This window comes from Labrus mixtus, chromosome 23, assembly GCF_963584025.1.
Source record: "Labrus mixtus chromosome 23, fLabMix1.1, whole genome shotgun sequence".
In the NCBI taxonomy this organism is placed as follows: Eukaryota; Metazoa; Chordata; class Actinopteri; order Labriformes; family Labridae; genus Labrus; species Labrus mixtus.
The window spans coordinates 14,039,028-14,051,150 of NC_083634.1; the positions used below are offsets into that span (position 1 = coordinate 14,039,028).

The 12,123-nt window shown below is 40.9% G+C and overlaps 1 protein-coding gene across 3 annotated transcripts in view; it reads right to left on the bottom strand.

Annotated features, from left to right (window-relative positions):
* The window catches only part of LOC132958292 (pyruvate carboxylase, mitochondrial-like), a 275,195-nt gene that overhangs the window by 142,688 nt on the left and 120,384 nt on the right, over positions 1-12,123 (bottom strand). For all 3 annotated transcript variants that reach the window (XM_061031022.1, XM_061031024.1, XM_061031023.1), the window contains exon 12: positions 1,549-1,731. In XM_061031022.1, coding sequence (XP_060887005.1) covers positions 1,549-1,731 — 183 coding nt within the window. The remainder of the gene's footprint in view (positions 1-1,548; positions 1,732-12,123) is intronic.

A 12,123-nucleotide genomic window follows, 5' to 3' on the forward strand; every position in this document is an offset into this window, starting at 1 on the left:
ATGATAGAATTTAGAGTTCCAACCTCTGATTTTCATGGTTCTGATTTTGACCAGAGGTGGAGAACTGAGTAAGACAAACAGGACAGGTGATGCTAATCATGAACCCAAACTTCAGTATATACAACACACTACTTTATCACTACACTACATTTATTGTAGATTTACAAACATTAATATCAGTGCTCATTTTCTCTCACCCTGCTTTCTGATTGAGAAAATCTTCAACCTCATTTCATCTTTGGATTAGACGTCACTGAAACTTGATTTGCCTTATAATTGCTCAAAACTTGAAATCGAACTCTTCTTCATGTACTGTAATTAACATAATTGCTATCGACACTGTTCAAACATTAATCCATATTCACCATGAAAAATGAAGCAGGGATCTTCGCTGCAACATGAAGCAGCGATGGTGCATATTACATGTGTGTGTAGTCAAATGAATCAGAATACTTTCCTATCATATAACTCGATATCTGGTTTCAGCCTCCTATTAAAGCAGATCTTGAGCGGTAAACACGACCATTGCTCCTGCGTAGTGGAGTCTATTATGAGTACATTTCTGTAAGTAAACAAAACAATTACAGTTTATTTCTTTCACTGCCGTGTGCCACATCATTAATATGTTTACAATGTTTTATAACTAAGGAAACACAGTTAAAGAGCAGATGTCTTGACCTGAACGTTGTAAATCAACATCTGGATATGTCCATTGCCATTTTGGAAACAAAACATTCGAAATAAGGTCCTTCAAAGATGTAGAGGATTTCTGAGGGTGTTAATGACATCATTCCGTTATATGACTCCCAACATGAACGACAGAGCCAGCTCATTATTTTTAATTACCTCCACCTTCTCCGTCTGTTAGCACTGGCTCTGCTGACACTGCTGCTGTCTGTCAACAACATTTGCACCTGCTGATAATGTTCAGCACAATCTCCCTGAAAACCAGAGGCCTCTTGTCGTCTTTTTTTTTTTTTTTTTTTTTTTTTACAGGGATGCATCCATCAGCTTCAGACACGGGCAGATTATGTTTTCAGGCAAAACATCAGAACTCAAGTTTAAAAGAGAGCATCTAATCGGGCAGACCGGTCATGCAGAGATGTGTGAAATGTGTCTCAAACAGCTGAGCACTTAAACCCACAATTACTTGTTTTACCCTTGCAAGCTGATTGGCTATACAGAGACCTTTAAAGATGTCCCTCTCTCAGTCTTTCTGTTTTAACACCACAAAACAATGACTGACTGACTGGATTGGATAGCTTGAGATAAACTCTAGTCAAGCGATTCCCAGCAGACCAACACAGAGTTACATTTTCATCCCAGCTGTCAAGACTCTATCTCTCCTCATGTCGAACATTCAGTGTCGGGCAATCTGTTAAGTTTCAAAACTGAGAATTCTATGTTTGAAAGTTTTCAACAGTTCAGGGGCAATCATTTTCTCATCTAGGAATCGTTGACTATACTTAAAGAAGAAGAAGAGGAAGAGGAAGAACTAGGCACAGAAAACCAGCGGCACAGCTCGGCACAAGCAGCAGAACGTCCTACCTTGACCCCTCGCACTCTGAACTCGGCCAGGGCTCGGCTCATCTTGGAGGCCGCCGTCGGCAGGTCCTTCCCGCTGGCGATGACTTTCACCAGTAGGGAGTCGTAGTGGGGGGAGATGACGGCGCCCTGGAAGGCGGAGGCACTGTCCAGGCGGATGCCCATACCTTCACCGCTGCGGAAGACCTGGCAGGAAGAGGGCAGAAGAACAACGAGTTAGGGACTTTGTGTAAAAAGAAAAGATGTCTACAACTGTTTGTGGATGATACACTGAGCTCTTAGAATTAGATCACTGATGAACTGCAAAGGGAAATGATGTTCGAAGTACATTGTCTTACTTAATATTCTGTAGAGAGAGGCTGCAAATTGCAATGAATAATTGTTCATTAACACCAAGTGAATGTAATTTGGAGTCCGAGCAGAGGAAATTAAAGGATGTTTGCAGCATTTCTGTAGATTTTATTGAGGTGCATTCTGCTGCAGTCGGCAAAAAAACAAAAAAACAAAACACTTAACAGTTTCTGATTTAAAATATCTCTCTGTCATTAGGGATGTTATTATTGTTTCAGCCTACGTGGGCTAGTTATCTGAGTGGATGCTTTTGCAGGAATTAACAATATTTATGTCAGTAATGTGCACTGTCAGAATATTTGCTTCTGCTACTTCAAATAATTGTAACTGTCAACGAAAGACGTGAAAACCGCAGAACTCCCTTGAAGCGAAGACTTTACATTCTACTCAGGAGTCAGGGATCCAGACTAAAATGGTAATTCTAGTGCAGTGGTGCAAGGTTTTATATTCCTATAGTGTCGATGTCAAACATCACTCACAGCATGTGTTAATGGCTTGTTAGTTGATTGTAATGAGGAAGACGCAGGAATGCAAAAGCATCGTATCGGTTAGGGGCCTGTACAGTAAATTAACCTGTATTGGGAAGCGACGGCAGTCGGGTAAACGAGAAGAGCGAAACGAGGAGATGAGAGGGGAGAAAACAAGCTCGAGATTAGTTTCGAAACAGAAAGGCCGCACGACTCTGAGCAGCACTTGGCAAGAGAGCAGAGAGGGAGGAGAGGGGACGTGAAGAGGAGAGAGAGAGGACTGTCCGACACGGCAACATATGGAGACCCTCGAGGGCGGGGAGACAAGAATGAGCAGAAATGATAATTAGAACAATGTCGTGCCACCGCGATGACACGCCGGTAATATTTTCAGACAATTTAGATGTGCAGAGCTGCCAACATTTATGACCAACAATATTTTTTCATTATGCTTTTGCTCTTTACAGCGCCACCATTCCATCTGGAGCGATTTTGACCCATTCTTCAAAGCTATTCATCTCCAATGGCTTGAAATGATCAAAGTGTTGTATAATTCGCCCCGTTACCATAATGTGCAACAATATTACTGTACTGTAACAAATGGCTGGCAGTTTAGCAGTCATAGTGAACGGAGCAACAATAACCAGGTTGCTATTAAAACCATGCTATATTTGAGTACACAGTAAGTGTTCATAAAAAACAAAAAACATTCTTCTAAAACAGTCAACAAAAAGGGCCAAGTGCAGATTTACAGTAAGCTAAATGTTTTTCTAAAAAAGAGAAACTTAAGGTATTAAATGGCTGCTGAGCTCTTATCAAGCTGAATACTAAATGTATGCAATGAACGGACATCAAAGTGGTTTTAATTGAGGTTTAATATTCAAAGTCTGGAACAGGTTCACAGAATTATCCGTCACTAAGGAGTTGGGATCTTTTTCAACATTAACTGGAGACCAAGTTGAAAGAGGCTGCCTTCGTAAAGCTTTCAACTGTAAGAGATGTGAAGGCAGAGGAAACTGTCATGGGCATTGCTGCCCACGCAACACACCTCCTCTACACCTGTGCAAGGGTCCCGTTTCAAGGCTCAAAGCCCCAATTTCCAGGTCGTGATTTTCATGAAGCCCGCCACTCCTCCTCTGATTTTAAAGGCTTGAGGCTGGTCATCAGCACTTCAAGTGTCACTGAAGTAGATCTCATGTTTAATGATGTGCATGTGAATTACTCTGAAAGCTACTCTGCATGAAATGTGTTCTGAATTCAAAACTTCAGTTTTATTTTGAAAAGATTGCTGTTGTGACATTACAGTTTATATAGTATATATATATATCTACAGCATCTATAGAACCACTGTCAGACATTATACTGTCCTGTCAGTTAGACAGGAAATGACAGTGAGTAGTCATGACGATGTAACGCAGTGAGTCAAATCTATTCAGAGCGCAGTATTTTGTTAAATTCTAATATCCATATTTAGCACCACGCTTTTTAATAATCGTATCACACAACTCGACAATATTTAGTTGAATTGATATTTTGTCCCAACCCTGAATCAGAACATAAAATAATTGACTCTGAGAACAGATCGTAGTTAAATAAAAAACTAAATACTTTCCTGAAGAAAGATGACAAAGAAACGTTCACATGGAAAACATTCCAATTGTGAAATAAGGTACTCAATAAATGTGATACAAGGAAACTGGAAGTAGGTTGAAAAAAAAAAAAAAAGGATTTACAGACTACTCTATTTCTCCTTTCTAGGGTTTTTCTCTGTTGCTCATAAAAGTGTTTTGTAAACTTGAATTCATGAAAGGAACGTTTACGAGCGCTCTGGATGAGACATATTTTGCCAGCTGTGGGGCAATTTGTTTCCTCAGTAGTCTTGAGGCAGTTGCCAACCTTCCTTAGAGCAAATGCTCCTGGGAAAACTACACTCTGTTTACTTTACCTCAATTCATTAAATATTTCCTTACTGTGAACAAACCATATTTTAAGATTGTTCCATTTCAACCCTTAACACAGCAGGCCAAGCATACACACCCAAGACTGATGCATCTGTTAGAGCTGCCTGCTGAGTTAAAGTGACTTACTGGCTGTCGGACGGTTGCCTGGGGTTTCTTCTGTTTCACATTGTAAGGGAGTAAACAATACAAAAACAAACACTGCTCACATTGAAACCAATGCAGCTCTTGGCTTTCAGCCTTTACATTCACTACAGTTGACTGAGCATCAAGGCCATTTCCATCAACATCCCATTTAAAATCTAACTGTCTCTGCCTTCGGCCAACACAGAACCACTTGAAGAGATAAAACAGGAAGTATCAGTAACTATCTCAAGACATGTCTGCCCCCCCTGACATCCTCGCCTTTGTATTCGTCCTGCAGTTAAGTTATTTTTTTTTTTTAAAAACCATTAAACTCCCAAACAGCCTCGAATACTGCTTCACATCTGGGAGCTGTCCATGCCAACCAGAGATGTCGACTGATTGGCTGCCAATCTGTAGAAGCCCAAACTCATTAAAACGGGCCTGATTGGTGGTCTTCACACAGTTTCTGTAAAGCCCAAAAGGGTGATTGTGTGTGAGACGCTGTCATTGTGTTTTGTGATTACATGCCACAAACTAACAGTCTAACAAAAAAAGGAAATGGGGGGGATTATTTAACGGACTTGTGAGAACTGTAAATCCACAGAGCAGTGAACTCATCAGCCTCATATTTTAAACAGTTGATTGTTGCTTCTCCTCCATCTCCGCAAAGAAAAGACACACTGATGACAGATTGATCATCGCCCTGTCATAGCAAGACCACAAGGTTTTTGAAGTAGGTCATTGAATTATTATTTCCTGGTTGAGCTTTTGACTATGTGTGAGAGAAAGATGTGTGTTCCAATCAGAGAGTTGAAGCGTTTCTATGGTGACAAAATCAACATAACTGAACGAGGAGCCAAAAGTCCAACAATGAATATCTACCAAAGAAACATCTGGGATTTAAAAAAAAGAAAGTTTTCATCTGGATTTGAGTAACAGACTTCAGGAGAATCTTACAAAATGCTGAATACATTTTCCAATCAGCACATGATTTGTAAAAGGCCTTTAGAGGATTTATTTTCTAAATATACCCACAGTCGTCTGTAAGGCAGTGTTTTCACTATATCAGATCCAGACAAAGAAACAAGACCATTGTAGATCATTTACATAAATATGCATCGTTTTAAAATGCACGGGGTAGTGAACAGGCAGGCCGGAATAAATACATGTCAACACAGTCATCCACAGAGAAAACATTTTGAGACCAATATTTTCCTGAATTGAATTCCTCACTGTAAACGATTGTGTCTTTCCGGTGTCAGGAGACTAATCAAACATGGAGCAAGACAGATGTTTGCCGTCACACTTTACTGCACAGACATATATCTGGGATACGTAGTTGGACTGGAACCCAGTAAAGTAGCAGTGGAGTCCCAGTTATTGGAATCGCTCAGGCGGAGGTTGTTATGTACGGAAAAATAAATTCCAGTTTTCAGTGTCTTGCGTGGCCTTGAAGAGCAATTAAACGAGAGCTAAAAGAGAGAATTTGCAAATAAACAAAATATTTTTGCTCAATTGTGCTCATTATCCGCAAGTGAAAGCATTTCTGTATCAATTATCGTCTTTGATTTGATTGCTGCTTTGTGCTAATGAGTGATAATGCACTTTCAGGCTGTAGATTTGCGCTTGAGCCCTTTTTGAATTTGAAGTTGATTAGTTTAGGCTTGGGGGCATAAAGATAAGAGATGAATAGTGCGACAGCAGCACCCTACTGAGATGAGAGAGGGCCTTTATCTCGCGCTTAACAAGGACGCACAGCCCAACAGTGCCACTAAAGACCTTGTAGCCAAATGGAAAGAATTGAGATAGAGAATCTTTACAGGCAGAATTGAATGAAAAGCCGAGCACTGTGTTAATAATTGAAGTCAAGGTGAGCGCTTGTTTCAGCCCAGGGCGCAGTTGGACAAGAAAACTCCACTTTCTTCTCTCATCATGTCATCATCTCTTTGGGTCTTATCTCCCTTTGTTTCCACTCTGTATATAGTCACAGTTTGGAATGATTTCATTATTCATGTGTTGTATTCTCTCCGACACATACGTGCACTGATTGGGACCACGACTGTCCTCCTTATTCCCTCCTTCTTTCCCACTCTTTTGCTCCTTGGTGTCGATAATGTAACATTCCCTTTGTTTTCCTTCTGGCTGCTTGCCTATCAGAAAATACGCAAAAACATGTACTATAATACAAAATTGAGTTCATATTGTGATTGGCAATGTCTTCATTCTGGGTCACTATTAATGGAATCCTAATTTCAGTCATTCTAACGCCGCTGTACGTACTTCTTTTATTTTCTATCACCATCTCGTGTTGACAGCGCCCTTTCATTTCACAGCGTTTGAAGTGTATCACTCAGAAACTCTACAGCTGCTGAATAGGTCAGTGGTGTATTTCTCTGAGCGTTTGTCTGCAATGGGCACATTACAAATCCTCACAGCCAAGTCTGCTGTCTTCAAGTCGCAAAATCCCACTTCTCTAACTTGCAAACTTTCCAGGAATTCAGTCAGACAAACAGATCTCCCCAACGGTGTGCATGTATTCTTCAGAATGGATGGGTTTCAGAGGCCCAAACCTGAAGTTTACTGGGCGTGTTGTGAATTGGGAAAAATTGAAACCAAAACAAAAAACGCAATGGCAAGAAAAGTGGGGTTCAATGTTTCACCTGAAGTTGCCTTACAAGTGTAACATGGCAAGAAAGCATTTGTTAAAGAAATGGAATACCCTGATTCTCACATTTTGGACACTTTGCCGTCGGGTTCTTGACCAAAGGGGTTTGAGCAAACAATGGGACAGATTATTCGACCCGTGAACTGCAGTGAGGAAAAATGTGTTCATATTTGTCAGAGTGGATTTGTCACAGTGCCTTGCTATTCATCACGGAGATAAATATCACATCCAACAATGTGAATTTTATATGATAAGGAGAAATGCCTCGCTCCAGCAAAAAACAGAAAATACAGAGTTTTTGTCCAAAACGCTCAACCCACAAAACTCGTTAAGTATCAGCACGTCCAAATAACAATAAAAAAAATCTGTTCAGCCTGGTCACATTTGTACTCCATGAATAAGTGAATATTTAGATGACAAATGACTTGCACATCATGTTGTAGAAATGAATTGTTCTTTATAAAGTTGCAGTACATTGCAGCTTACTTATTAAGAATGAAAATCAAAGGGATGTGGAGAAACGAAGAGGGAAATGACCTTTATTATAGGTCTTAGGTGGTTCCACTAACAACTGAACAAGATCCTTGTTACTTACTAAACCCATTTAGGAGCTGTAACACAGTAATGGCCCAAATCCTCAGGCACCTTAAGTAGGCCCAGGACTAGATTTCACAATTGCTTGCCTTTGTATTAACACCGAAAACACTCAGAAAGTCCCTGAGCCTTTCAACGCCGAGCTAATTTCTCTTTTCCACCTTGCTTGGTTTCCTCACTTAACAAACCTCTCCAACAAGAGTCATTTATCTCCTCCTCACCCTTCCCAACCTTTTACCCTTTTGGTGACTTTCCACCAACTCTCAGTCCTGCTGCTGCCTAATATTCCCTCGTCTGAGAAACGATGTGTTTATGTATGGAGCTGAAAGATGGCGCACATCAACTTGAAGCTAATATACGGAGAGAAAGCAGTTAGACAAGAAGCGGTATAGCCTGTATAGAAAACAAAGACAGAGAATGACAGCAGTATCTGAGCTCCAACTGATAGCAGACCAATTAGTGAGGGAGAGGAGAAGACAGAGAGGCAGCGGCACAGAGAGGTAAAGAGAGTAATAAAGTGAGAGAGACGGTATAACACACAGAGATGAGCAGAGACGGGAATATAAGTGCCATGTTAATGTTTGAAGTCAGGCTGTGAGGATGAATGGAGGCGCGGGGAAGGGGTTGTAGGTGAGGAGAGGTGAGAGAAGAGAAGTGAGACAGCGAGGACAGAAAAAAAAAAAAAAAAAAAAAAAAGCAGGAAAAATAAAGTTTGTTTGCTCGTTATTGTTTCCCGAAAAGCAAAACCTGGTGTTTCTAAAACTTAGGGTTGAAGAATTTCTCAGGTATGAAGCAAATGCAGCTGTTCTTCTGTGCCTTTCTTCAAGGCTCTGAGTATTAACAGGTAGAAACTGGATGAGGTCACAAATCACAACAGTTTTTTTTACTTTTCGGGTTTCTTCCATGGAAAGTTTTCAGGGTTGGGAAAGAACACCAAAGTAGGATAACCATAAAAGACGGACACACACACACACACACACACACACACACACAAATTCTACTTTCCAAAAGATTTGACACAGAAAGTGTTGCAAACTTCACATCTTTGGTCACGAGTTTGATCGACTCTCAGAAGCGTCTTCCTGCTTTTGGTTCCATGTCTAAATGCAGAAGTGGGTTGACTCCCAAGAAATTTTGTGACAGTTTATGTGAAGCCATGGAGAAAAAAAAAAGGGACCTCTTCTTGAATTTGATTACTTATGCCCTTCAACATTGGATGTCTTGCTGTCTCGGTTGACTAGGATTCATGTCTGTATCATGAAACTGTGGTATGCTGGAGTGAAATCAAGTCTGTGTGCTGTCCACAAACCCCCGGAGCCATCAGGATTAGTGAACTTTGGAAACAAACTTCCTACATTATATTAGCAGGGATTAAAAAGGTTGATTTTTTAACATCTTCAGATACTGTGAGCTGACTTTTATTATCATTAATCATAGACGTAATGGACAGTATCTTGTCCTCATGGAAGGATATCCGCCTCTTCTCAGTCTGAAAGATCTCTTGATATTTCATACTCCAACTTATTTTCTGGTTTAATTAAGTAGATATTTCAAAGGGATAGAAGTCTAAAACGAATGTCGGTCACGGGTGTTTAAGTGTAAAGCGAAAAAAGGGGAAATGTTTCCATCCAGTACTGGGAATAAATAAAACAGAATATGCTAACTGATAATGTCGACGAAAACAATTCTTCACAGCCTGATACACTTTCTCAAACTATGCACCATCGCAACCTTAACTAAATCTTTCAAGACTGCTCCTGAAAGAAAAACCTTGACGCTTGCCTCCAGAAAAAAAGAACTCCAGCAAAACTTCATGTGACATGCACACAGTCCGCACAAAAGCCTTTGAAAATACACAGGGCAAACCAACACGTTACACAAAGAACCAGGCGCATAATGGCTTTACAGAGAGTTGACTGGTTGAATAACTAAATTACTCAGAATCCCAAATTACACATAGAAATCACGATAGCCCATTGTCTGAAGAGAAGACCAAAAAAAAGAACCATTTTGCAGCTTTATTAATTTGAAATAAAGTCTTTAGCTGCTGACGTAAACTGGTTGGATGTCACTAATATAGCCATGGACCCTCCGCATCATCAGCTCCCTCCAACTGGATCATTCAAGACACCCAAAGGTCACCCTGGTGATACTATTGGCTATTAGCAAGAGAAGCCCTGGATTGATTTGCTTTTTTTTATTGAACACCAATTTACATTGATTGTAGAATGGATCCCCTGTACTGGATCATTACAGAGAATACATCCCACTTCACCATCACATACAGAAGCACAGATACCCAGGCAGTTCCCCTTTGTTCGGAATCATTACCGAGACCCCCCCCCCCGCTGAGAATAGATGGCTGCAGTAGCCGGGTGACAAACATCTTCAGTTGTTGTGACTGGTGACCAATATGGTTGACAGTCAGGCGTGTTGGTCTAACTCTAATTGAAAGTCATTCGCTGCCTCCTCCCGCCCTCCACACGTCATTCTCAAAGCTAAGAACAAGAGAGCCGTGATCAACTCTATTTCACTACCTGCCTTAGTGATACATGCAAGGGCGCCATGTCAACTTAATTTGGTGCCTTGAGAGCTATATTATTATGACTTCCTTTTCCATTTCCATCTAAGAAAATCTGGGTATGTAGTAGGGATGCAACAAGGTTCAATACATACTGTTTTATACATACTTTGGTATATTAGTCACAGTTTCCTTTCAGTTCTGACAGCCTGGACCGTTGGAGTGATTTTAAGGTATTCTATTGTGTATGGTTGCTTCGTGTGAAACACTGCGTCCTTTCTTTGTTCATGTTTACCTCGTCTGCATCGTGCAGGTTAACAGCTGGTGTCTGTGTGTGTGTAACCAGCAGCAGCTACATGTTAGTAACTTTGCATCCTGCTGCACTCTGTTTCTGTAAACTGACAAACTCGGTGTTTCCATCTGATTGTTGCATCTCTAGTATGTGGACTATCAAATAACACTGAGGGTCGGGTTACTTTATTTGTAACTGTAGGTACATTTGGTCGCAGGGAGAGTCACATGTACTTAATAAAGCACAGATAATACAGAAAACATACAAAGTGAAAATGCATGGTACACAGGTAAAGGTGCTGAAGTGCATGAAGTTTCCAATCGGCCAAAAGATTTAAGGAATATCACGCCCGTTTCTGCCTCCTCTCAGGTTTGGCAGACTCTTTATGTGTGGCTACACTTGACATTTGCTTGTCCGATGTTTGCCTGGGAGTCCACCACGTCACTCACATACCTCAACCCAAAATACAACCATTTCAACCCTCGCCTTTCTATTTCAATTTTCCTCCCGTCTTTTCAATTTCACCTTCATTTCCTGTCTCTATACTGGCTCTGTTTTTTTTTTTTTTTGTGTTTTTTTTTTTTTCATCTCGCAAAACCATTATCTACCTCTCCCTCCCTCTGCCTCCTGTTATGTGGCCGCGTCCCTGGGGCATCCCTGGCTTTATTTATCCTGTTATTCTCTTTTCTTCCAGCCTTTCTGCCTTCCTCTGCACTAGTGTTTCTTTCCTTCTGTCCTCTGTATCCCTCTCATTATCACCGGTTTTGGCAACTGACCACAAGCAGTGCAATAACAAGCCAAGGCCAATAATATGTTTCCATGCGTATCCGTCATATCCAAAGCGTATTTGTAAATAAGTACCTAATAATTTGACACACTGTAGGGGCCCCATCCTTCATGAAAAGGCACATTTTGGAGTCCTGACTAAATGTGTTTGTCCTTTCATTCCTCTAAGAGTGTTACTACGCGTCTTTGAGCCAGACAGAAGTATAACGACCTTAATGAGCAATAGAGTATCTCTGCTGCTCTGTTTTTTTTTCCCCCTCCTTTTCATTTTCTCCCCGTTTCTTGCTTTCTGGATTTTCTATTAATTATCACACATACTGTCGCGCCTCCACTTCCCCTTAGAACACTCATTTCCCTCTCCGTTCATATTTTTCTTGCCTCTCTTATTTCCACTCCTCGGTCTCATTTTATTTCCCTTCCACTTCTCTCATTCCTCCCCTCATTCCTTTCCCTCCCATCTCCTAGTTCACCTGCCACCTCTTTTGCTTGAGCCTCTCCCTTTTCTGTCCTTGTTTTCTTCCCTCCCCCCATCACATATGCTCTCATTAGATATTCCCTACTTATTTCCTTCTTGCATATCCACTTCTCTCTTCTCCCCTCCCTTATCTCCATATTTCAAAAGAGAGTTAAAAAACTGAGCTTCAAGTGTCCAGCTGCTAAAAGAAGTTAGCCTGCAATGTCTATGTTCTGTGTCACACACTAAGCAGAGACTTAACACCACACACCTGGGAACAAATACATGTGCACAGATGCCTGCCGCCTGTCCAACCAACTACATACACACAAAGTCACTCTCGCCTCTCATGCAGTATTAAACA